At 40.6% G+C, this 27,919-nt stretch overlaps 1 protein-coding gene across 2 annotated transcripts in view; it reads left to right on the top strand.

Moving 5' to 3' along the window:
* Window positions 1-27,919, top strand: part of CACNA2D3 (calcium voltage-gated channel auxiliary subunit alpha2delta 3) — a 1,103,218-nt gene that overhangs the window by 849,299 nt on the left and 226,000 nt on the right. For both annotated transcript variants that reach the window (XM_072599035.1, XM_072599036.1), the window contains exons 17-20: window positions 2,493-2,576; window positions 20,219-20,290; window positions 20,556-20,617; window positions 22,113-22,180. In XM_072599035.1, the coding sequence (XP_072455136.1) occupies window positions 2,493-2,576; window positions 20,219-20,290; window positions 20,556-20,617; window positions 22,113-22,180 (286 nt within the window). The remainder of the gene's footprint in view (window positions 1-2,492; window positions 2,577-20,218; window positions 20,291-20,555; window positions 20,618-22,112; window positions 22,181-27,919) is intronic.

The raw sequence follows: 27,919 nt of genomic DNA, 5'->3' as shown, positions 1-27,919 counted from the left end.
AAAGGATTCTGTAGGTCAGCTAATCTACCACTCTCTCCCCCCAAAAATCCCCAACCCACCATCACCACCACCACCACCACACAACAATAACAACAGCAACTATTACTACAACAACAACAACAAAAACAGAGATGAGGAAGCTAAGTTCCAGAGAAAGTAAACAGCTTTCCTAATTTCACACACGTTTGATTGTAACACCATGCTTTGAACCCAGGGTCTCTGGCTCCAGGTCTATCACTCTTTCCACTGTACTTTGTGGAGTAATCACCACACCAAAGCTCATGACTAAGTTCTTTGAGTTTTTCACTTTGTTGGTGTTGAGTCTTAGCATATTCTTGCTTCCAATCAGTCATTCTACATTATAGGGTACAACGCTGTCATACAATGGCAGCTCTGTCTTCTATTTCTCCTGGTCTGGTATCTGTTCCTGCCTTGGCTCCCAACTCGCAAGGGAGCTTAGTCTCTTATTGCCCCATAAGCCACCATGCCCGGTCCTCATGGCTAATCTGCTCTAGATGACCATAGCTTCTGAGAGATCTATTTTCTTTTTCTTAAATGCATCTGAAGACCCTCCTGTTGATAGCAAGGCAAAGATAGAGTCAAATGCTGGCTAAATATGGGATGACTTCAGTCTTCTCTACCAGTAAGGGTTAAATAGGGGCCAGTGAGGGCTTCTCTCCCAAGATAGCATGGGGTCCTTCTAAGGGTAATGCTTCTTGTGCAAGAAATGGCCTAGCAACATCAAGCCAGCCTAGGAAAATGGGCATGTCATAGTGCATAGAACACTGGATCTGCTCTCAGAAGGGTGGGGTTGGAATCTTGCTGCAGACGTTTATTGACCTTAGGCATCATCAGTGAACCAAACATGCCTAAATTGCAAGGCTAATAATATTCTCCTTAGTCCTAGCCTCATAGGGCTGCGATGAGACCCTGGTAAGGTCCTGGGTGGAAAATGGTCTCCATCAGGTCATTATTGCTATACTCTATTCCAGATTTCCCAGTGTGACTCATTACCCTGAACCCCAATCTTTTGCTTTGCACTGATTCATAAATTCAGAACTAGCAGAGACATTAGAAATCATTGAGTCTTATTACATCATTTACAAACAAGAAAACTGAGGCCCAGAGAGATGAAGGGAATTGAACCAGGTCAAATCAGCCTTAAACCAGGACTAAACAATTTATCACTTTATTAATTTAATGAAAACATAAGTAATGTTTCCATGATAAAGCATAGACATCTTATTTCAATATGTTCCTATCCTATCTCATGTTTTGTTTTTAAACTAAATGGTGATTTCTCCCAAGTGTTCAGTAGAGGGCAGAATTACCTACCATATAAACACCCCCACATTCAGTGCAGTGAAACCCAGGAGAGGTACTTATTTAACACAGCAGAATCACAGGGCCCCCTGACCTCAGGATTATTTAGTCCTGTGAGCACACACAGAGACACAGATCTGTCAGGATTCATAGCTTTTATGTTTTTTTAAATAAAATGTCATATTGTCCACTTGGAGCACCCACACGTCCCAAGGTCTAAACTATCCCTACCTTGTTCAAACAGCCCCAAAGATGTTCCTAGTAAACGATGTCTTAGAAAGTAGAATTCTTTGATAATAGTGGCAGCTCCAGTAGCTCTGTGAGATCTACTCTTTCCCTTCTAGCCACAGAGAGTTGGGTGGGGCAGTGGGAAAACTTCCAAGAGTGAGGAGTAAAGATAAGAGTTAATATCTACATGGTACTTGAAGATTTGCAAAGTACTTTTTAGACGCTATCTCATTTGTCACTGTCACTGCAACCCATGAAGCAGGTGCCATTATTATTCCAATTTTATTGATAAGGAAAATAGAGTCCAGCATATTTAAATGACATGGTCAGGGTCATATAGCTAATCTTTCTATGGAAGAGTCTGACAAAGTATCTGATCTCCAGTCTTCCTAACTCCAAGGTACCTCTATAAAATAATAACAAATTTGGGTGATTCCCCAATATCTCATAAAGGAGTTGGGATTCCCAAGGTATTGCTGAGGGGAAGAGAAGAGAATTCTCCTTAATATGCAAAACCTTCCCTTCTAGCTAGAATTTGGAGAGAAAATATGAAAATCCATCTATCTCTCTATCCATCTATCTATCTGTCTGTCTGTCTGTCTGTCTGTCTATCTATCTAATCTATCTATCTAATGGAGAGAGAGGGAGGGCGGAAGGAGGACAGAGAGAGAGAGAGAGAGAGAGAGAGAGAGAGAGAGAGAGAGAGATTGGTATCCAATAGCAAAGCTTAGTTAAAATGTTTATGGGAATCTTGGTTGTGCCCCAGTACCAATAACACACCAAGTACTAACAACCCTCCTTTGCACTTCACTGGTCCATTACTTCCATAGTTCTAATCATAAAACAAGATACAGGAGTAGAAAAAAATGCTTTCATGGCTGGCTGTGTCTTTATCCAATGTATGTGTATGTTTTTTTTCCCCCTTTCCCTACTGCTGCTAGTATGAAGAGGGAAAGAAGAGGAGGAAACCCAACTATAGCAGCGTTGACCTTTCCGAAGTGGAATGGGAAGATCGAGATGATGTGGTAAGCGATTTGTTTGAAGTCCCTTGTCAGGAGCCTTCGCTGGTTCCCACTACTATACCTGGCCGCTGTTTTAGGAAGTACCTCTGGAGCCCACCCAGTTGCCCCCATCAGCAAAGGGACCCAAGGGCCCTCTCCTTCCTTCTGCCTTTTATTGCTCAGTGGGGAGAGGCTACTGAGCACACCTCCCATTTCCATCCCTCTTATGTCAATGGTTCCCTTTTCAACCTCTCCATAGAAGGTCGTCCTCAGTTCTGACAAGGCTGATTTAGGCTTTCCACTATGTGGGGGCCATAGGAGGATTCAACAAAGATGCACCTTTCCTAGTTAGCTCCAATCAGCCTGGCACAACAGAGCACTTAGAGGTATTTTTAGACCATGGACCTGGATTTACTGGTTATCTCCTTGCCTCTTGCTCCCTGTCAGTTTTTAATTTAAAAAATTTTTCTCTGTGCTTGATCTCATTTCATTTCTCTCTCTTCCTCTGTTCCCCTCCTCCTCCTCCCCACCTTAGTCTGGCGCTCCAGAGTTATTTACCTCACAGGTTTAGTCTTTGCTCCAAGGCTGTATCAAAAGCGTTCCTTATGTCCGTGACTTAACCTCTGTCAAGTCTTTTTGTTACTTCCTCAATAAATCAGATTTGTTAGACACGGTTTGCCTTTGTGCGAATCCAGGCAGACTGTCCTTAATTAAGTCGTAACTTTCCAGGTGTTCCCATGTTCCCTTCCCCATCCCTGTTATTTAGTTGTTGTTTTTTTTCCCCTCATCATATCTCGACTGCCAAAGTCATGTTTTCTAGCCTGCATTCTCTCACTTGTATCTTGGTCCCTTTAAGTTATTTCATTGTGTCTCTTTCTTTCTAGCCCCTATATGTTCATACTATTTCTTTCTAGGTAAAGAAATTTTGACTGCATCCATTAGGGATTTCCAAATTTATTTCTCATGCTTTTCAGAAGTAGGGGATGGATCTCATCTGTCCATCCCAAGAGTTTTATGTCTTTTCAGATCCTTTGCTGTGTGGACTCTGAACTGGCATAAATCTATTTCCTTTCTTGCTTATAAAATAGACCCACTGTATCTGTTTTAGAAATTTAGCTGCAGACTTGCTCACTAAATATCTGGTCCAGGAGTTGAGCTTAGATGGCATAATTTTGTTCTTTTTTTACATCCATTGAATCAAAAATTGTGCAAGCATTTACTAAAAGTTTCTACTACATGCCAGACAGAAAGTTGCTAAGTACTGAGGATTTAAAGACCAAAAATAAATTGATGAAAAGAAAGGAAATGATTCCTGCCTTCAAGGAGATTCTGTTCTACATATTCTATAGGAATGAAACACCATGTAAAAATAGTGTATATAATATCTGTGTATAAAGCAAATGCAATGGGAGAGATGGGATGGGAGAGATGGCTGATGATAACATGGATCAAGAGGGGAAAAACCTCTCAAATGGGATGATATTTGTCTTGAGTTGTAAAGGGTGCTCAGCAGGTAGAAGTGAATAAAAATAATAAGTATCCAGGAACAGGAAATAGTCTACTCAAAAACTCAAAGTTGAGAGAATGCTATGTATGTAGAATAACACATAGGTCAGTTTGGCCAGAATGTGGAGTGTGTGAGGAAGGGTGATATGAACCATTTTCTTCTTCATGCATACCAATAACTTGATGCAATTATACATTATATCCATGTCTTTTTACTCTTCCCTTTTTCCATTATGGTGTTCAATGTGTTCTTCTGCCTACATTGGATGTTTTATAACATATACTTCTTTTATCCCTTCTGATTCATCCACATTTGACCTTTCTTTTAATGTACTCCTAGTGGATTTATAACGGCCAAACCTCAGGCCACATTTTTCAATGTGGTAGTCATTTCATTTTCCATTTCTTTTACTGCTCTTTCCCCTTCATTTCCTTTCTTAAAATCTCAGCACACTTCCATGTTCTATTCTGGTGATTTTTATGTTCATTATCAACAGGTTTCTCCACTCTTAAGTCCACTTTGGTGCTAATTAACGGAGAAGAAAAACTCAGTTTTAGCTATACTTACTTCAAAGGGCTCCTGGTCCTTCATCTCTAAGCATGTCTTTTGCTTAAAACTAAGCTGGCACTCTCCTTTTTCTTTCCTGTGTTTGCAGCATGATTCCTGGGCCAGCTCCAGAAGATTATTTATTGCTCATTTCCTTCTATTCACTGAATGCAGGCTCTCTTATGTCCAATTAGATAGAATCTCTTATTGCTAATAAGTCTTTGGAAAAATCATTTTGCTTTCTAGTCATATTTTCCTTTTCAGTCAGAATCCTGGATAATTTTATTGATAAACTCTTGATCATCTGATGTCCAGATACCTAATATTTTTCCTTGTGGATGTGTCCATTTATAAGAATTCATTTAACTCTACTTTTAATCAAAATATTCCATTTCTTAGAAAATGTTCTTTTATCGTTTATTTGACTTGGACACAGCCTCTGACTTCCTTCTAGGAGACTTGAGCATTGTCTTCTTGTTTTTCAAGAGACCTATAGACTTAGACTTTAGACTTCGCCAAGTTGGGTTGGGGGTGGATTGGAAGGGATAGATTGTTCAAGTGGAAGACTATTCTCCAGAGATTTACACTAAAGAATTCCAGGCTCCTTGGTTATTTCAGTGACTAGAATGCTGATCATGTTTATACATTTTCAGGCAGTTGGATGTACATGCAGCTTTCTATGTATATGTGAGTCACAATGCGAAAAAGATCACTTATGTCTAATTACAAGGGAGGGAAAGCAATAGTGTAAGAAATGGTCCAATTACATTCAAGAAATATCTATTGAGTCATTGCAATGTAGATGTTTTAAGCTTTAATATCTATTAAATTAATAAATTATTAATTTAATTAATTAATAAAATATTAAATTAATAAATATTAAAGCTTAAAACTGCACTAAGATATTTGGGACACCCTTCAGATGCCACGTATATACAGAAGTAAGGACAAGAATCTATAGCTGTACAAAGCAATTTCAAGTTGTACTCACCTGAATCAATGATTGATGCTGATGAACATCTTCTCTGCCCTGAATGGCCTTCTCTTGCTAGGGATGAGCAAGCTTCTTTTTGCTAAATTTTTAAAAGTGGGGGAGTGATTTCAAGAGGGAGGGAGAATGCTTTAGCAATTGGAGGATCAAGAAATGCCTCTTGTAGCAAGTGACAATTGGAAACTGGGAATTCTAAGAGGGGAAGAAGGTGTGGATTCCAGCCACAATGACCACCTGTTAAGGTGGGCAGAGAGCAGCCTACTATACATCTACAAGGGGTAGCAGGCCAGCTTGGCTGGACGAGAGAGTCCAGGAAGGGGAGAAATGGGCAAGAGGAGCCAAATTTCAGAAGGCATTCAATGCCAGGATGGTGATTTAGTACTTTTATCCTAGAGTCAGTGGGAGCCACTGAGGATTTCAGAATAGGGTTCTGGTCTTTAAGGATTCATTTTGGGCAGCTATGTGGAAGATGGGTTAGGGTTGGTGTGACTGACATATGAGGGGAGAAAAGGGGACAGATGTACGTATAAAACTGAATGAGGATGTTCATCTTAATTCCTTAGAATCCTTCATTCTTCTGTGTAACACTGTATATTTGTAGAAAGAAGGAAGGGGTAAAGGGAAAGGGACAGGGAAAGGAAGGGAAAGGTAAAAAGAAAGGGAAGGGAAAAAAGACGATAAAATGGAGGAAAGAAGGAGAGAGGAAGGAAGGGCGACAGGGCAAGTGAGCTAGCACTGGCATCCAATTCAGTCTCACCTCCCAGCTAATCCTAATCCCCTCTGCTGCCATGTAAGCATTTTCCTTATTCTGTCTTCAGGAGAAACTGCCAACAGCTGCTCCCCATAACTCATACTCCTTCCTTTACTTGAAGACTCTAATTAAAATCCCGCCCCAGTCTTTTCTTTTTTGGGAGTTCTATAAACCTTTCTTCCCATGGTGTGTTTCCTAAATCTTTCAGCATTTTGGTAGCTCTCCTCTGGACCCTCTCCAATTTCTCCATCTCATGCTTCAGTTATGCCCCCCCAACCAAATGCAGCCCACCCAGAACAGCCGGGTTGCAGCTGGTTGGGGAGGAGGATACTTAACACAGGTGCTTCATGCTGGAGTCTATTTTTACATCCTAGAATTAGGCTCCCTCCTTTCACAGTGGCAAGCCTGTTCAGCCACTGTCTTTACTCTCCCCCTTTCCTCAATCATCCATCCCAGTTCTCTTAGGTCTTGGAAAGCTCTCTGCCCAAGAAGGCTATCATTTTCTCCAGACAGAAATCTGGACCTACCCATCTCATTGAGCTGTGCAAAGAGAGGCCATCTTACTTTCAGTCTTGTTAACTCAACCAATGAGCAGTATGATGTTGTAAAATTTTGTGCAATCACTGCCCCACCTCCCAAAATGACTGCCAGGAATTCATCAAAAGCTACATCTAGGTGAAGGCAGCCTCTTCAAGAAAAACAAGACTCAGAAAGCCCCTAGGGGAAGGGTGGCAGCCAGATGGAAACTTGGTGACTTTGAAATAAGCAGATTGTGTTCAGCCTTCAAGGGGTCAGCTAAGCTTCTCCAGGTTTAGCTCTGTGAACAAGGGCAAGAAATTAGTCAGAGGTTCTGGGAAGTCTTGGAAAAATTGCCTAATGGCCAGGTCTAGCCCAGAAGGAGGCTTCACTAGGTGGCAACCAAAGAGGCAGCATGTGGTGCCAAGGCCAAATGCCTTTAGCACTGAACTCTGCTACATTTTGATCAGATGACTTGATCAATGCTTGGGCCAGCTCACCTAAGCTTAATTGTCCCACTCCTCTAGGGCACTTCAGGGCTCAACTTGGCATCATAAGAAATAAGTTCAAATCTTGGTGTTGCCATTTTTAAAACTTGTGTGACCTTGGGAAAGTCCTATCACATATGTGCACCTTAGATTTCTCATCTGAAAAATGAACCAGACATGATCTCCCTCCTAGTTCTGGAGTATTTCAGCTCCCAGATGGTCTTTACAGACTTCAGCAAGATCCCTGAGATTCCTTATGACTTGATGAGACCCCAGAGAAGGGGCATAATGGAGGGGCTGGAGACCTGGCTGGACTTGGAGCCAGAAAGAACTAAGTTTGAATTCTGACTCAGACAATTGCTATCTTGATGAACCTAGTCAACTTAGAACTCATCAGAGCCTTAATTTCCTCAATGGATTAGAACAAATGAACCATGCTGTTGTGAAGATCAGGGGAGATGATATACGTACAGTATTTTGGAAAATCTTGAGCGTGCTCCATAAGTGGAAACTGGTATTATTCTCCAGTTGGTGGTATTTGAAAAAAGAGGCAAAAAACAATTCCAGGCACTTTTTACATGGGTCTGCTGAGTTCTGTCCTGGCCCAGACATTAGAAAAACTGACACTAGCCCATTCAGTTGTCCCTGAAATGTAGACTCTCTAATTTTGAAAATCTATTTCCGGTTGTTGATCTCGGATTCTGTGATCCCATTGACCAAGTGCCCAGGATGCTGATGTTTTCTGCTGTAATACTCCTAAGCTCCAAAGCAAATCTAAATTAACAGTGAAACTGCATTTGGTTGTGAAAAGTCATTGATTGGATGATTTATTCCTAGACATGCACATCCATGTGGGGGCACACATAGACATGGGCTGTGGGAGTATGAATGGAGAGAGAGAGAGAAAGAGAAAGACAGAGAGAGACATAAATAGAGACAGAGAGAGAGATAGCTGAGAGACAGCATGCTACAGCAGATAGATTAACAGTACTGGAGTCATGACAAAAGTTGGGTATAAAGCCTTCTTCTAGCCATACTGTCTATGTGATTCTAGGCAAATCATGTATTGTCTTAGAGGTCCACAGAACTCTCTAAGATTGTAAGGATGAGATGAATTCCCAAACTAAATTAGTGGAAGGAGTTTTCTGGTAGCAATCAAAACACATACCTAGACTCTTGCCTCCCTCCTGCCCCAGTCAAGTGTGTGTGTGTGTATGTGTGTGTATGTACATATATGTATGTATACATACATACATATATACATGAATATTAGTGAATACACATTATGTATATAGTATCATTACAAGTACTGAAAATACAATAGTGCTTTCACTTTAGAAGTGCTTTCCCATATATGACAATCTCTTTGTTCTTCATGACCCTCTAGGGAGGTAGATACTATAGGTATTAATGGTGCCATTTTGGCAGATGAGATAAATAAAACTCAATGAGATGCAATGTCTGGTCCAAGGACACATCAAAGGGGGAGATGAGCTGAGATCAGAAATAACCCAGCACATCTTCTACCACTTAACACAGAAAAGGATAAATTGCATCACAATAAACATTGTTACTACAGGACATCCCTTGGAGAGGATGTGAAAGAGCCCACTTCCAGCCATCAACCTGGCATGCTGATAGACTTTGGTTCTTGAAGGCTATGCTGGTGGAACATGAGCTCTGCCAAGGACTAACGAGCTACAAAGACTTCAAGGAAGATCCTGGCCCCAGATGGCATCTCATCACCATTAGAGTAGCCCCTTAGTGATGGGCTCTTTGTCCACAGCAGCTCATGAAACAAAGAAAAGTGTAAAACATCCTTTGAACATTTTCTCTCTTTTCAGTTCCTTTTTCCTTCCACAGTACAGTGAGGAAGGGGCAGAAAAGATGACAGAAAGTGCTAAGAATCTATCACACAAACTTTTTGGCACTAGATAAACAAGAATTTCACTGTTGGTAGTATAAACACAAGCTCTTTGTCCAGGGGTGAAGGATTTGATTATTGTTTGATCCCCAAATTGGCTAATGATTATTTTTCATTGATTTTTTGTTTTTGTTTTGACACATCACATGAAACCTCCAATTACTCACAGATGAATCCCTCAAAATTTTTACTTCTCAACCTCCTGGCCAAAAAAAAAAAAAAAAGGAAATCTGCTGAAATCCTATTGAAGGCAGTGAATCATGTCAATATTGACATTCTTGATATAAGTAAAACCAGAACACAATTCTACTCTGCATCCAGATTGAAGGATAGAAGGCATGGTCCCCCAGACGGCAGCGTGCTGAGTGCCTCAAGCTCCAGGATATAATCAGGTTTCCTTTGAAAATTCTTGGATTCTCAAAGGAAATCAGCCCAGAAATCAACATGAAAAACGAAAACAATGCAACAACAACAACAAAACACTAAATGAAGAAAAGAACGTCCAACTTTCGTGCCTTCTCTTCGGCAACATCGCCAATATAGCCTGTGCACACCTTGTTAGTACAAAGTTATTTGCCTGTTGTCTCCTCCATTAAACTGTTTGTTCCTTGAAGGCAGGGATGTTGCTTTGTCTTCTTTGTTTCCCCAGCACTAAAATACAATTCCCAGCATGCCATAGGTACTTAACAATTGCTTATTGTCTTGATGATGACATCAATTGCATGGTCATTCCTTTATGTTAGTTCATCAGTACATGTATCTACACTATAGGTGGAGAATGATCTGGGCCCAGAATTGATGAGGACTAAGAGATGGGATAGGATATCATTTGAGATTTTGCACCACATTTTATATGACTGGGAAAGAGTCCCTGACTTCCAAAATGCATTTCAGCATTATTTTCCTGAAGATATGTGTATGAGTTTAGGGGTGTGTATGTGTGTGTGTGTGTTTGTGTGTGTGTGTGTGTGTGTGTGTGTGTGTGTATGTGTTGGTGTGTGTGATGGAACACCACCATCTCTAAATATCGGGCCTGTACATGGGTAGTGGAATGATACATTACTGATGGAAAGAGGCATAAAATGAATCACTCATATATTGTTGGATTGAAAAGGAAATCAAAGTGGCTACCACTAGACACACCAAGTGCTGCTGTGATACCTATCTACTATGCAGAAGTCCAAAGGAGATCTGTGGTACCTCTATGTAGGTAACCAGAGAAAGTAAACCTGCAGAATGAGGCTATATGTGACACGTGGCAATCATGGAAGTCCCTGTACGCCAACTGTGAGATGAGAGTAGCTGAGTCATAAATTATCAAAGAGGGCAAGACCTGTGTGCACAAAGTTTCGATGATGCCTAGTAGTCCTCTCATTTTTGCAGTCCCAATGTCACAGAATCCAAGAAATATCAAACTGGATAAAACTCAGAAGAAATTCAGTTCCCAAATGATCTGGCCCAGGATTCTCTATAAAATATACCCAATGAGTAGTCTTCTACCCTCTGCTTGAAGATCTAGTTTAGAGAAAAATGACTAAGGCTTGATGCAGTTCATTCTATATTTAAATAGTCTTATTTATTAAAGACTGCAAAAGAAGTCCAAAATCAAAGCAAAACAAAGAAAAAATAATGCAAATCTTCTTCTGTGTAACCTCTACCCATTACCTCTGATCCTATTCTCTCAGACCATGCAGAGAGAGTCTAATCTTTCTTTTATATAACTGTAAATACTTGCACACAGCAATTATGTTCTCTCTAAATCCCTTCCTATCCATGCTAAATATCTCCACTTCCTTCATCAATTCTTACATCATCTTCAATCCCTCTCCATCTTCATGACCCACTTTGGGACTCTGCAGCTTCCTCATGCTCTTCAAAAAGAAAGGGACCTAGACTGGAGTATCCTGTTGAGTTTGGGGGAAAGAAAAGAAAAAGAGAAACACCTATAAACTGTACAAGCTGTATTGTTGCCTTTTTCTCTTTGACTTTCTGAAGTCAAAATTTACTTAAACAAGCTCTGATTTGTAACATTTTTCAGTTTCTGAGGTGAAAATACAAACCCTGTAAATTTAACAGTAGTATTCAAAGGTCAGTTCCTACACAATTGGGAATGGAAAACTGAGTAGAATGCTGGAGAAATGGTTGGGGCAGGAAAAAATACAGTAGAATGATTGCCTTCCTTTTTCTGATCTGTCACACTCCCCAGAACAATGTAAGATTCCATTGGCATATTGGCTTTGGTTCTTTGATACCAAATGTTTGATACACGTTGAACTTTGCACTTCTCTCCTTCTATGGTTAGAAAATAAAAAAAAAAGAGCAAACAAACAAATAGAAAAAAAACCTCCAGAGTTTTTGAACATGAATTATTTCCTTGTCATTTTTGTCTTTGGTTCATGAAAGCATAGATTCAATCCAAGTGTAGGGTTTCATCATTTTGCATCTAGTCATTTGAAATGCTACAATCCATAAGTGTAGCAAGTACTTTCAACTCACTGCCTAAGGCCAACTATATTTCCTTCTCAAGCATCTTGGACTTCCCCTTAGGGATTGAGGATCTCTCTTTCCTAACTATTAGTTCAAGGCCCTATCTCAGTGTGTTCTCCCATTTTTAGATGCCAGTGATTAGCACCATGGTTCTATTTGACTCATTAACTTCAGCTAGTTTTTATAAAAGGCTGTTAACCTTAGAAAATATAGAAAATCAGGAATACAAACATTTCCCTCATTATCTCAGGGAGTATCCTATACCACCTTAGTTTCTAGAGAGATTGGGATAAAATTGAATGCATTGTTTGTTATAGCACTGATACCACCAAATTCACATCTAAATTAGGTATTGCTGTTAGAGCAGCCGCTGGAGTCACTATGGCTGGGCTGGATGCTACAGGTGGCTTCTCTGTGCCCTGGGCGTCAAAACTGGTTAGCAGACCAGAATCAGGTTCAGAGTGTCTATGCATGAAATACATCTCTTTTCAAGAAACTCCTATTACATGTCATCACACTACCCCTGGAAGTGATCCTCAACCTCTTCCAAGTAAGGAAGTTCATCAACAAAACATACTAATGCTTGCTCATATGGACTAAGATCAGGTCAGTACTCTTACATACCTAAATAATTGCATAACCTTGACATCTGCATTTGGCCACAAGGACAGAATGATAGACATTCTCATTTTGCTAAAATTTAGGTTAATTGTGTCCACACTATTACTTTGATCTAAATGTCTGATAACCATGTTAATAGAAACATAAGTATAACTTTTTGGACATGGGGGGAAAGGGAATACTTTGGGGAAGGAGTCATCTGGGGTGCTTCCATTGAGAGGGAAAATATGCCTGCCCCAAGACAGCATCATTTTTCTCCCCTGTTGAAGTGTGATTACTGCTGAGTAGGAGGGGGCCAAGGACCATGGGTTATCACTGGGGAGAAGGAAAATGTTTTGGCATGATTCTTTTAGAACCCTTTATTTTTTTAACCATTTGGAAAAAGTTCTATTACCCAAGCCTATTAACAGTTCTACCTGTCCAAAAAGGAAAATGATTTTAATCTGGTGTTAGCAGTCAGTAATAACTTTCAGTAACTATTACTTTCCTTTGTGTCTACAATTTGCCACTTTCATAATACATTATAGAATATTGTCCAGAATTCAATCCAAGGTTCAAGAATTACAGGTTGAAAATTACTCTTGCCCTCCCTGTCTTCTTCCTCTTCTTCCTTTTCTTTCTTCAAATTTCACCTGATAACTAATCTATTTATACCTAGGACATAGGATGATAAGATTATAGATAAAGATGCAAAAGGGACCTTAAATGGCATCTAATCCAACCACCTCATTTTGCAGATGAGAAAACAAAGGCCCAGGAATCAGAAATAATTTGTCCAGAGGTCACACACATAGTACACACATCAATTGTTAACACAGATTACAAGGCCTTTTGAAGCTATTTTCACTCTTCAGAATCACTTTCGTATAAACATCTTATTGTTAAGATAAATTTGGAACTCCATATTCTCATAAATATTGAAACTATTAGAAGGAGGAAGACAAGGAAGGAGGAGGAGGTGGAGGAGAAGGAGAAGAAGATGAGGAAGAAGGAGAAGGAAAAGAAGGAGGAGGAGGAGGAGAAGGGGAGAAGAAGAAGGAGAAGAAGAAGGAGGAGAAGAAGAAGGAGAAGAAGAATGAGAAGGAGGAGGAGGAGATGAAGAAGAAGAAGAAGAAGGAGAAGAAGAAGAAGAAGAAGAAGAAAGAGAGGAAGGAGAAGAGGAAGGAGAAGAAGAAGGAGAAGAAGAAGAAGAAGAAGAAGAAGAGGAAGAGGAAGAAGAAGAGGAAGGAGAAGAGGAAGGAGAAGAGGAAGGAGAAGAAGAAGAAGAAGAAGAAGAAGAAGAAGAAGAAGAAGAAGAAGAAGAAGGAGAAGGAGAAGGAGAAGAAGGAGAAGGAGAAGGGGAAGGAGAAGAAGAAGAAAGAGGAGGAGGGAGAGGAAAAGGAAGGAAGGGAAGAAGGAAGAGACACAGAAAGAGACAGACAGACACACACTCACACATGCACATGCAGAGAGAGAGAGAGAGAGAGAGAGACAGACAGACAGACAGACAGAGACAGAGAGAGAGACCCTTACAATGGTAGCCATGCAGATATAAATTGTTCTGCCAATGAGTGGGTTCTTATCCTCATCTCAATATAAAAAAGAAAAACATAATTAAAGAGGGGGCTTTTAAATACATTTTTTGAAATGGAACCCATGATTAAAAATATATTGGAATAATATGTAACAGAGTAAAATACATTTGTGTGTCTACAAGAGAAGTGCTCATGGGACATAAGAAGGGAAGGTTAATGTCAAGAAAGAAGTTAAGGAGAATGCAGAGAGTGAGAAAGACAGGGGATTTAGTCAATCTGAGAGTGTCAGAAAGGAAGGGAAGATGCCAGGCCTAGAGGCCTGAGGGCTACCCAAGTCTTCTTACCTCTATCCCGAGGTCTTCGGTTGGCCAAACCGGATGCTCGTATGAGAGAAAGGACGTTCCAGAGTCGAACAAGGGTTGAGCTTTATTTCAGGGTCTAGTTACAAGTGCAGGGGAATTCTTCCTTAGGAGGGAGTGAAGAATCTCCCAAGGAGGCAAAGATCTTACAATAAGAGATTGGAAGTAGAAGTATAAGTGGGGAGAGAGGGGGAGGGGAGAGAGGAGAGAGGAAAAGCGGAGCCTTGTTGTCCTGTCCGCTCCGCGCCCCTCCGCCCAAGAGAGCTTTCAGGCTTTCCTGATCTTACTTAAACTCTCCCGTTGCGTAGTTTGCACGTCAATACCGAGCCTGTTAGGTAACAACAGGTGTGCTCCAATCCGGGACAATCTCGAGGGTGGGGAGAGCTCTCTCCCATCATGTTTCTCACGGGAAGAGGCGGAAATACACGAGATAGCTCGGTTCACCTCGATTCCCAGTCGTTTCCTGGGGGGTCTCGTGAGAACTCTAAGATTTAGAAGTTCCCACCTTTACCCGCCCGAGACTGTCCACCTGGAATTGAGCTTCCATCCCCAGCAGGAAGAGATGTCAAATTCCTCAGCGTATCTTAACCTTGAGAATCTAGTGCTGAAGGAAAGCTATCTCTCAAGGTATAATCTGCTTACAGGAGACATAGCAGTGATTCCTTTTATCAGAACACTTTTTTCCCCTGCCATCATATACATACACACACATACATACATACATGCATACACACATACACACATATACATATGTACATGCACACATACATACATATGTGTCTGTACATATGTATATGCATGTATTTGTATATGTGTAGATATACACACATATATATCTATGTAATAGGTAGAATTTTATAGTGCTCAAATTCTGCAAGTAACTTTACATATCTTATGTAATTTATTCCTTATTTTATTCTCACATCATGAGATATACACTATTAGTATCATCCCCAGTTTACAGCTGAGGAAAAGGAGGCTAAGGGAGCTTACATCACTTGACCATGGTCACACAGGCATACAAGCTCTGTGTCACTTTAACACACATTCAAATACTTACTTTTCCAACAAGTTAAAGCCAGAGAGAAAGAAAGGTGGAGAAGCAAATTATTTCCAATCACCATGTGCTCAAGAAGGTGATAAATGTCAAACATTATTGACATACTTTAACTCCCTTTATAACCATTTCTCCTGAAATTACTGAAAAGATCTTACTTGTCCACATTTTGGCACAATGACATCATGGAATTTTCTAAGTATCAGAAATCACATCCCACTTAGCAGTAACACGGTTTTAGTCTAAGATGGCAATTTGAAGAGGGAAATATCCCTTCTATGACTGAAAGAATAAAGAATTCATTAAGTGATTACTATGTATCAGGCTCTGTTTTAAGTGCTGGGGATACAAATAGAAAAGCTAGACAACCACAGATCTCCAGGAACTCACATTCTCATAGGGGACCCAACATATGAGGAAGGTTTCAGCAGCCGATCTGATGGAAAGGTCCCATGGTCCTTAGATGGAGCAGTAAAGCAGATGGTGAAGGCTCTTCTTTAATGTCATTTCAGATGATAAAATTGTGTTACCTTCTGAAGTTGAACCATTTGATTAAGTCAAGGACTTTTGTGACTGGATTTTTGTTTTCTGAATCTTCAGTAGATGTGGCAGTAGCCCATGTAAAAGCAGTCCCCAGGCAGCACCCCCACAGGGCTGATTTTCCAGGATGATGGTGGAGGGCTGGGCTGGAAGTTGGACATGCTCAAGGCTTTTGGGTTCAGAGTCATGGGTTGTCTCCATTAGAGCCTAAGGGGAAATAGTGGTCAAGGTGGTGGCAGTAGTTTGACTTGCCTGGTACATGCTGCTTCCTGCTTCTCCACTGGGATCTTCCTGTTTTAGCTGGTAGTTTGTGTGACAGTTTGGTTGGCAGTTGGTGGGAAAGGCTGGCACCTTTTCCACAGGAATTACAGCTCTGAGAACTGTGTTGAAAGCAGGACAAGTGGTCTGGGGTACTTCCTTTCCCAGGGCTCATGTGTCTATCTGTATGGTGAGATAATAAGTGGGCATTCAATCAGTTAAAAAATAAATACTAAGGATCCAGTATAAATCAGGCACTATGCTAAGCTTTGGAGATACAAAAAAAGACAAAAGGCAGCCCTGGACCCTGAGGAGCTCATAATTTAATGAGAGAACCAAAGTGTCAATGGCATTGAAGGGCTTTCACACTTCGTTTTCATCTCCCTTTCCAGTTTTATCACGTATTTCTCTCCCAAAGGGTTGAAAACTTAGAGGAAAAGGCATCTCAAGCTGGCCTTAGGGCTAAGACAAAGTCCTTGGAATTTTTTAAAAATCAGCGACAGAGTCATCAATTTAGAGCTGGAAGAGACCTTAGATTCTATCTTATCCAATCTCTTCATTGTATGGTTTTGAGGACCTGAGGACACCTTCATCCCTGTCTTTTGTTTCTCTCTAACTCCATGCTCAGCTCTAGCCATTGAATCAGTCTAAGTTTGTAGGACCTTCATGTAATCATTGATCCATCTCTCTCCTCTCCCTTCTGGCTCTCAGAATGGATGGTCCTCTGGGCCGCCCTGCTCATCTCATCTTTGCTCCAGGTCCTTTTTGACACAGCTGACACTGTCAAAGTCCCAGGAGGAAAATCATAGGATGGTAAACTGAGATTTGGGAAAGGGTCTTAGAGGCCATCTAGTCTGACCTGCCAATTTTGTAGAGGAGAAAACTGAATTTCAAGGGCATGTATGACATCCCCCATGTCTCATAAGCAATAATTCATCCAGGTTAAGATTGCTCTGACTCTTGACACTGGGAACTGTAACAAAAAGAATGCTAGATTTTGAGTCAGTGGTCTTGAGTTCAAATCTAAGATCTCATTCTTACCAATTGGTAAATCATGGGTTAGAGGCTTAACCTGGTTGAAACTCAGTTTCTTCATCTGCAAAATGGGGATAGGTCAAATTGTATTCCCTCCTTCACCAAAATTTTTATAAGGAAGATAAAACATGAATGTGCTGCTATATAAAATGGAAGTTATTTTTATTATAAAGTGAGAGCAGAAATTAAGATTTCCCTTGAAGTTCTGCAGAGAGGAGCTTGGCTCAATGCTTCCATAGAAAGGGAGGTGTCGGAGTGCTCAGGTGAAGACCAAAAATTCTCATTCCTTTAAGCAGAAGTCAGACCATGTGGCTTCCTTGCTCAATCCTCCACTTTTCTATTATTTCCACTAACCTTGAATAAAATACAAACCTCTTTGTTTGGTAGGTAAAGGTCCTCCCAACTAGGCTCCCACCTACCTTTTTTAGGCTTCTTACACCTTAATCTCCTTGAGAAACTCTGTGGTTCAGCCACATCAGACTTCTTGCCACTCCTCATACATTACACTCCTTCTCTGACCTCCGTGATTTTGCCTGGAATGCCCTCCCTCTTCGACTACTTGTGCAAGAATCCTTAACTTCCTTCAAGGTTCTATTCAAACGTGACCTCCCATATGAGACTATTCCTGATCTCCCCAGCTGCTAGTGCTTCCTCTGCCTCCACCCTCACTCTCCAATTCATTTTAATTTAGTTTATTTTTGTTTTAGAGATACTTTTCTGGGCACTGGTGTTTCCTTTGATAGACTATAAGCCACCTGAAGACAGGTATTTTTTTTTTTTTGCTTTTTTATCCCCAACACTTAATATAGTTCTTTACACACAATAGTTGCTTAAAAAAAACTTCTCAGTGGATTCATTGATCCCACCTACCCCCTCCCAGGCCTTCTTGTCCCTATGTTGTGTTGGCATCTCCAGTAGGCAGTCTAATCTTAACCTATATTTCATAGACTGAAGATTTCTATCCATAATTTTTACTAAAGTTTTCCTTTGCCTTGGAGATAATTTAGTACGTTGCAGAATAATTCATTGCCTTTGATGATTTTGTCCTCTTCTTCTCCCTGAGTAGCTGGTAGATAAATTCTGTCTTATAATACAGGGCCTCTACCTCAGCCTTTCTGGCTTCCCCTCCCAGTCCTAGATGAGATTGTGAAGCCCTCTCCAAATTGTGTAGCTGAGAGACCCAAGAGGCCCTTCCCCAGGCCCCACTTTGGAATACACTGACTTAAAGGAAAGAACAGACCCAGTCCAAGAGCCCTGGGAGAGCGGCAATGCTGCTGGGGGCTCATTTTCCCAAGGCCTCCATCCTGGCTTGAGCTTGTGAGCTATGGCAAGCTTGGAGGTTTCTTCAGGGATTCTCTGCCTTTCATGGGGGCTGTGGGAGGGGAAGACCCTGTGTAACTAAAGGGGGCAAGAAGGAGGAGGGAGAAATGCAAACCATGTTAAAGAGAAGTGGAGTCATTTTGAAGAGTTGGGAAGTAGACTGTTAATTAGGACCAGCTCTCTGGGTCCAAAACCACAAAAGTTACAAGGAGAAAATATTTCCAGAATTGCCTATATTAAGTTATATGTGTATACACGTATATACACACATATATATGGGAGAGGAGAGAGAGAGACATACAGAGAGAGAGAGAGAGAGAGAGAGAGAGAGAGAGAGAGAGAGAGAGAGAGAGAGAGAGAGAGAGACAGACAGAGACAGAGACAGAGACAGAGACAGAGACAGAGAGACAGAGAGAGAATAAAGGACATGTTTTATTTTATACAAGCCTCTTCCAATAGGGAAAAGTATTCTTTGCTGGCTCTCTCAGAGACATAGCATGTTAACCTTGATCTTGAGCAACTGAATTTAGTGAACCAGTTCAATAGATCAGAGTGAGTCGGAGACCCTCCAAAAGGGAAAAGTAAAATGAAAGCAGGACCAAGTGGGGTGAGGCCTCCTGGCTGGCTCCCCAGTGCCCTGCTCACTTCTCCCGCCTGCCGTGTGCTGCAGAGGAGTTTTCCACTGGGGCCTCTGTCTGTACATCCTTCATCCTGTCCATGGCCCTCCTTGGAATTCTTGGAAAGGTCACATGTTGTGAGCAGAAGTCATCCATGGAGGGGTCCTCCAGCAGAGGTGGGTGGGTAGCTCCTTGACGTGAGCAACAGAACACAGGAGGGCCAGCATGCTGGCCATCCAGGCTCAGCTCAGCAAAGAAAGCATTAAAACAGACAATTTTTTGGTATTTCTCTTCTCTCCTTCATCCACTGTGAAGAGTTACTTGGCATTTACCTCATATCATGCTTTGATAAATAAAATGGCCAGCTGTATATGGTGCTTTTAAGACTTTCAAAGTGTCTACATGTACAAGCTCAATTGATTCACACACCAACCTGTGTGGTAGGTGCTATTAGTACTAAGGCTAAGACAAGTTGAATGACTCGTGCAGGGTGACAATGCCAGTATGTCTGAGGCACAATATAATCTCTGGATTTTCTGATTCCGACTCAAGCACTCTGGTCTCCAAACCTAGCATTCTACAGGGGAGGTTGGGAGGATGGTGTGACATGCACGAAGATAAACACAAGGCAATATGGTGGTAGTTGGGCTTTAGACTTCAGATAACTGGCATGAACAGTGGGGGGCATCTGGAAATGCCCCTGCTCTATGAATGATGGTAGTTGGTGATGGGAGGTTGACTTATTAACTCATGTTTTATGAACTTGATGTTTTAAAACTTAAGTTATACTTATCATGGTCCCATCAGGAACTCATTAATATAGTCAGGGCCTTTCTAGAAGGTTCCATAAGGATCCCAACTTATATGTGGAGGTCATTTACTGATTATAAACCCTCCTTGTGTTGGGTGGAAGAACAGAATGTTGATTTTTGTGAGATCCCAAGTCTAAGTATAGCAGACTCACTACCAACCCAAATTCCTAAGGTTTCATCATAGCAAATTAAAAGCCTAGTATTTTTCGCCTTTTTCTGACTTCCAGTCTGGCCTCTTCATTATACATGGGGCAGACAATGAGGAGACTGGATTCTGTGTCAATTGAGAGAGGTAATAATGCAAATCTATTCCCTTCTTTTAGCTCAGAAATGCCATGGTGAATCGGAAGACGGGGAAATTTTCCATGGAGGTCAAGAAGACAGTGGACAAAGGGGTACACTTTCTAAAACATTCTTCAAGCCTCATTTAAAGCCAACCACTGGGCAAAATTAACTTTGAAGCTGATATCTGGAATAGATATCTCTCATTGGGGTTATTTTCCTCTAGTCTGTATTTATCTCCAAAAAGATTCCTAGAGTAATGTTAACCTTATCCATATTGTGTCTATTTATTTAATGGTTTTATTGTCTGGAAAATACACTTGGCAGACTAACACTATTTTCTTTTCTCTGTGACTTTTTTTTTCTCCTTTGATCTAGAAACGGGTTTTGGTGATGACAAATGACTACTATTACACTGACATCAAGGGCACGCCTTTCAGGTAGAGCCTGCCATGATACCTGGTCATTTCATCAGCCCCATCAGTTGTGTTTGTACCAAAGCTGCTGACATCCACCGAATTCATCACCCAGAGATGATTAAGTAGCCTTTCAAAAGGCTGAACAGAGCCAAGAAAGGGGCTTTCCCATGATGCTCCTGGGTTTTTTCCAGAATTGGAAAGATGGTCCTCAAAATTCCAGGGCAACTGACTCTTTTGGCCATGGCTTTACATCCCATTCCTGAGCACATAGTTTTGGTGATTTCCGTTGAGTACCGGGGCTGGGGACACAAGGGAGGAGAGGCCTTGTAAGTGTCCAAAGGGTCTCTGGGGGGTTTCATCATTTAACTTCTACATACCTAATGAGTCACCTTCTGTCTTCTTATCTCCTTACCCTAAGTACAGTGGCTATGAACATAATCTCTCTTGTCCCTTATAATCCTTTTTCGTTTTGGAACTGGCCTTTCTTTCCCCAACTAACTCGAAATGCTTATATTTCCATTAACAATAATATTGAAAAATGACATAATTTTTTATTGCACAGCTTCATGTGTCTTACAGCTTTTTTGAAAATTGATATACTATTTTCCACATATTTTCATTTTCTGATAAACTAGTGATCTGTATCATTTTCTTAAAATGTGACCAGTTAAGCTATCTAATGATTCCGACCTTTAGTGTGGTGGTGTGTAAGGAACAGATAATGTTGACTAACGATAGCCTTTTCTAAGAAAAATAACTTATTCTTTTAACAATGAGGGGCATTCTAAACGATCATCAGTATGTTCTGTTTGCAACTCAAAGAAATCATACCAGTATCTGACTTCTGGACCTTATGAAATACTGAGGGGATCCTCTAAGGGAGAAAACTATTTTAAAAAATTCTTATCTTAATTTAGATAAACTCAAAAGAGAATAGCTATTAAACTAAATGAGAATAGGAGAGAGATTTTTAAAAAATACTATCACAAAGGAACAATATCGTATATGAGGTTCTTGACCAATTCCAGACGGCACTCAAAGTTTGGGCTTTCGCCCTTGTGAAGGCATCCCTCACCCCCAACCTAGTCTCTATTGATATAATAAGACATGTTACTTACTGGAAACATTGGATGCATGAGACTGAAACAAAGATCAGAAACACCTTGGTAAACACACAGGGATTGGAAACCAACAAAGGGTGCATATGTCTTCTCCTTTTCTGGAATTTTGAGCTGTTGGCCACACTTCTTAGAAACACACACACACACACACATGCACACACACAATTGTTGCTGGTATATCCCTTCAGAATCATTTTTCAAGAAAGAGTGATTGAACCTAAGAATCCTAAGTCCTAATCAAGAATGCTTTTTTTTTTCTTTTTCTGAATAAACTCTTCTGTAAATTGTTTAGAGAACATGAAATGACAGTGTGAAAATGGAAAAGAAAAATGCTAACATTCAAGCCTCTTCCAACAAAGGCCTGATGTCAAAGTCTGCTCTATTTTTCTGCACAGTTTAGGTGTGGCTCTCTCTAGAGGACATGGAAAATATTTCTTCAGAGGGAATGTAACTATTGAAGAAGGTAAGATCCTTCCTCTCTTTTCCTTCCCAATTCTTTGGTACCATATGGACACTTGGGGAGAGGGATGTGTGGCAAGAAGGTTAGCTCAACTTTGCTGCTTTCCCTACTTCATCACTGTTGTTTAAGGCTGGATCCATCATTTCGCTGGACCTTTAGAAGGCAACAGTCCCAACTGCCTCATTTAGCATAGAAAGCTGAGAAAAATTGAATCACTTTCTCAAAGCATCAGAGATGGGGAACTGGAAGCAGGATTCTCTGATGCTATAGCAAAGGGCTCTCTCCATTGTCTGCCACAAGTCACTAGGACTCTGTTTTCTTCATTAACTAGAGAAGCAAATCTCAGCAAATTATGTCACATCTCTGGTTTCTACTGGAATTATTTATTAGTAAAATGGGGATGGACTATAGTGGGGATTCACCTTGATGATTGTCTCTCTGTAAGTGGATGTGTCTACTTATGAGGGCATCATGAGATATCACTAAAATATCCAGTTAGTTTGAAGACCATAGATCCTGGCAAGAGAACCAGGTAAGTCCTTGACCTAGATCAAATGTAGTGACTCTCCAGAAGATGTACAGAGAAGAAAGGAGGAAGGCTTACTGTCGTTGTTATGGACAGAAAATGAAAATGATGGTGATAATGAGAGTAATAGGTAGTATTCATATAGTATTTTAAGATTTACACAGCACTTTGCAACTAATATCTCTTTTTATCCTCACAACAAGCCTAATTATTATTATCTTCATTTATAGGTAAGGAAAGTGAGGCAGACAAAAGTTAAATGATTTGCCCAAGATCATACAGTTTCTGAGGCAGGATTTGAATTCATGCCTTCCTAACTCCAAGTTCAGTGCTCCATCTGAACTGGATAGATCATTTAAATTAGGAGAAAGAGGAGGAGAGTAAGAGACATCCCATTGTTGAGGACACAGGGCTGATTTTCTAGTCAAGTCAACCTGGATTCCCCTCTTGCCTCAGACTCTAGCTAAATCAGTTATCCTCTCAGTGTCCCAGGCAACTGTCTAAGGCAAGAATTTGCTGGACACGTGCCAGTATGCATTGGGAAATGAGTTTCCTCACTTAAGAGGTCTCTATTTCCATGAAATCATAGGTATGGACAAAAATAATGAAGAAGATTGAGACCTTAACCTCCTTAATTGTATAATGCTTTAAGTTTTGCAAAATATTTTCCATGTATTATCTTATTTGAACCTCACATCAATCCTTTCAGGTAGAGATCTTCATCATTCCCCTTTTATAGATGGGAAAATGAGGCCAAGAGAAGTTAAAAGACTTGCCCAAGATGACATACATAGTGTTTGAGGCAATATCTGGACTGAGGCCTTCTATCCACTATATCCCAAGAAGTCATTAGAAAATGTTTGACCACCGAAGATAATAATGATAGGGAGGGATATCAACAGTTCCTATTTTGAAGTGCTTCAAGTTTTGCAGAACTCTTCACATAAATATGATACTAGGAAAAAGAAAACAAATAAACAATGCTACTTTGCAATGAGCAAATCATGCCAGACCAGTTTCAATGGTTTCCAGTAATTGCTAGAATATATATCTATTTGAGTACCAGATTGTATTTCTGCACTGTGAATCATTTTCATTAACATGGCATTCAAAAGAGCTAAAGCCATCCTAGGTGGCCATAACAGCATACAATGCTCAGAGCAAGAGAGGGGGTAGTTCCTGGTTAGACCACATCTGGATCGCCAAGGTCAATCCTGGCAATCACATTATAGGAAAGATGTTGACAAGTTGGAATAGCCCTTTTAAAGTTTGGCAGATGACATGAAGCAGGGAGCATTCATCAACAGATATAACAAGCATGCAATATAAAGAGATATTGGCAGACTCTAACATTGAGATAAGTATGACAAGATGATATTCAAGAAATATCAATGCAAAGTCCTCCAGGGGTTCAAAACATCAATAAACAGGAATAGAGAAGGCTTTCTAACCAACAGCTAGTAAGGAAAAGATTTGAGAGTTTCAGTGTATCCCATGCCCAATGTGAGCTTGCTATGTTGACCCCAAATTGGAAGATGATTGCAAGCTACACAAGTAAGTCTTGTGGCTAGAATGGTAGATACTCTATGCCCTGCCCTGGTGGAATACTGGCTTAGGAACCACATTTTAAGAAGGCCACTGTCAAACTGGAGCAAAGCCAGAGAAGAGAAATGAGGATGGGAAGGGATTAGCCATGATGTCATAAGAGGATCAGTGGAAGGATCTGGGGATATTTAATCAGCAGAATAAAAGTCTGTGTGGGAGGTGGATTTGGGAATGGGTAATAGTTGTTTTCAAGTATTTAGAAGGCTGTCATGTGCAAGATGGATTAGAACTGCCTTGCTTAGTCTCAGAAGGTAGAATAATAAATAATAGACAGAAGTTGCAGAGATTCATGTTTCAGTTTGTTATAAAGAACTCTCTAACAAGAAGAGCTGTCCAAATATTCAGTGAATGACCTTGGAAAGTAGTGATTCCTTAATATTCAAACAAGGGTTAGGTGACCACTTATCAAAAATATTCAAGCATAAAAGCCCACAGAGTTACTGGTATAGTAATAGGTCTGCGTGACTTACAAGACTCTTCCCAACTCAGATTCTGTGTGTTTTTGATTCTGTTACCAGTTTGATGAAGGAATGCCAACCAAATACCTATTTATTAATTAATTAAAACAGATATTAATTTAAATACCTCGCACCTTTTGCTCTGGATCTAGAAGATACTAGAAGGATGATAAAATCATATATTTAGAATTGAAAGGGAACTCAGAGACTATCTAGTCCCACTTCCTCAATTGAACAGGTGAATAAATTGAGTCCCAGGAATTTCAAGTGACTATCTGAGGTCACCCAGTTAGGAGCAGAACATGAACACAGATCCTCTGCCTCTGAAGCTTATGTAGGAGGATTGTCATGTGGAAGACACAGTAAATCTGCTTTTCTTGACCCCAGAAAAGATAATCAAGAATAATGGGCTGAATTACAAGGATGCTGATTAAGGCTTGTTATCAGGAAATACTTCCTCAAAATTAGAGCTGACCAAGAAGTCTAATGGGCTGTTCATTGATAAATGAATTGTCTATAATTGAATCTATTTTGGATAAGGCTAGAAGGCTACTTGCTGAGGATGGTGCATGAATATTTTATTCAGGGCAGAGCTGGATTTTCTGAGGCCCCTTCCAATTCTGACATTCTTTGGGTCTATGTTTCTTATCATGAAAAAATGTAGACACAGACAGGTAGAAATATTTCTTCACATTCTCTGTGGCCAAAGAGACCCACCCCAAAGGTGTTTGAGTAGGCAGCCTACAGTTGTTGACTGTTACTGATGGATGGCAGAAGCTCCTTCCTAGGCCATGTGCATGTTCTAGGCAAAGGGCTTTAGCAGGGAACATCCAGAGTATCCAGACAATGACCATGACTGTGAAGGTCTAGCTCATCGTTAGGCAATGTCTTCCTGGTAATGTGGGAGCCCAGGTCCCTGGAACGTCTGTCAATACAGGTGAAAATGGACAAAGCGCAGCTGGAGGCATCCTAATGAGACCTACCCACCCCAACAGTCATTCCCTTGGGAAAGAAGTGTTCTAGTGAGGAATGAGAAGGGAGGCCCATGATAATCCCAGTCAGTGGATCAATGTGTATTGATTAAGCACTTGTGTACACTAAGCATTGCAGTAAGTGCTAAGGATACAAAAAGAGGCAAAAGACAACCCCTGTTGTCAAGAAGCAATCATCTAATGACAACAAGCAAATGAATATATACAACCAAGCTATATACAGGATGAATAGGAAATGATTAAGATAGGGAAGGTGTTAGAATTAAGAGGTACCAGGAAAGGCTTCCTGTAGAAGGTGGGACTTTGGCTAGGATTTTAAGGAATCCAGAGAGGCCAGGAGGAAGAAAGGAGGAGGGAGGGTATTCCAGGCATGAGATCAGCCAGAGAAAATGTCCAAAGCCAAGAGAGGGGGGTCTCTTGTTCATCTTGTTTGAGGAACAGCAAGGTAGCCAGTGTTGGGATTTTATATTTGAATCTAGGGGTGATAAGGAGTCACTGGATTTTATTGAGTAGATAGGTGACATGGTTGGGCTTGCTCTTTAGAAAGATTGATTGCAATGGGGAGAGATTTGAGGCAGCAGCTTCTCCAATGGGCAGTGAGGTGATGAAGGCATGTCCAAGGATAGTGACTGCGTCAGAGGTGAGAAAGGGGGATATTTAAGAAATGATACAAAGGTGAAAACAGAAGGCTTTGGAACAATATTGGATATGGGAAATGAGAGATAGTGAGTAGAGGATGACACCCACATTGTTAACCTGAGGGGTGGGGAAGATAGTGGTGTCCTCAAGAGAAATAGGGAAGTTTAGAAGAGGAGAGGGTTTCAGGAGAAAGATAATGAGTTCAGTTTTGGACATACTGAGTCTAATGGTTCTATAGAATACCCAGCTCAAGATGCCTGAAAGGCAATTGGAGATATGATATTAGAGGTAAGCAAAGAGAACAGGGTTAGATAAATAGATTTGACAACCATCCTCCATCCCATACTGTCCATGATGTAGTAGGTAAATGCTAGGGAGTTGCCCCGGGCATAGAGAAATAAGAGACATATCCAGGGTCATGCAGTCAGTGTACATCAGGACTTGAGGCACCAGAATTCCTGATTCTGAGTCTAAAGCTTTACCACAGACTTGGTGATCCAGCCACTGGGGCCTAGTCACAAAATCAAGTCTCTTAGACATGATTGCTCAAGACTTCAGTAAGTTTTTCAAACTAAAAAGCAAAATACCAATTAAAAAATCAAATATATTTCAGGAGGCACTGAGTGACATCACTAGGTCACAGTGACATCAACTGGACTAAATGTCTTCTTTTGGACTCAGAATAATGTTGTGCATTCTTTCTTCTGGCCAGATGTCCCATCTGGATTTCTGTGTATTCCCTACAAACCCTGCTCGACATGAAAACAAAGCAAAGCAATATTCAGTTCAACTGAACAAATACTCAAAATTCAGCTGCCTCCTACTGTATATTCTATCCTGTTGAGCAGTATATGCCTCTCAATCAGACAGGGTCAAAGGACCACGTAGGAATGGGGCCAAGAGCTGAATGAGAAGAGTTAGGGCTGGATTGCCTTGATGAAATTGCCAAGGTCTTTTACATGCACCTAAGGTCCATCTTTTTGGTAAAAGCCAAGGCCCATCTTTTACAATATCACCTTTCTATTGGTCCTGCAGCGTGGCCGTGACAGACTAAAACAGGCTCTGAAAAATTAAAACCAACATCACCTGAAGGGAAGTGGAGAGGTGTGTGTGGAGTGTATTCAGGCTGCTCCATATCACCAATTGCAAAGATGACTAAGAAATGACAAATGTTGGAGATGACCAAGAGAACAGGCACATTGATTTACTTTTAGAGGTCCAGTAGATGGAGTAAGCCATTCTACAAAGCAACTTGGAAATTTACAACTAAGAAATGTTGCTAAATATCGCATGTCCTTTGACCCAGCTATACAAATAGTGTGCCTATACCACAAAGGAATGAGTATAATAAATGTATGCATATATGTATAAAAATATTTGTAGCAGACATTTTTGTGCTGGCAAAAACCCCTGTCAAATGAGATGCCCATCAATTGGGGAATGGACAATTAAATTGTGGTTTATGAATGTGATGATAAAGTATTGCACTGTGAAATAATAGGTGATTTCAAAAATATTTAGA

Source organism: Notamacropus eugenii, chromosome 3, assembly GCF_028372415.1.
Source record: "Notamacropus eugenii isolate mMacEug1 chromosome 3, mMacEug1.pri_v2, whole genome shotgun sequence".
Lineage (NCBI taxonomy): Eukaryota > Metazoa > Chordata > Mammalia > Diprotodontia > Macropodidae > Notamacropus > Notamacropus eugenii.
The sequence above is the reverse complement of the archived record's forward strand: the minus strand, read 5'-3'. Positions and strand labels throughout refer to the sequence as shown.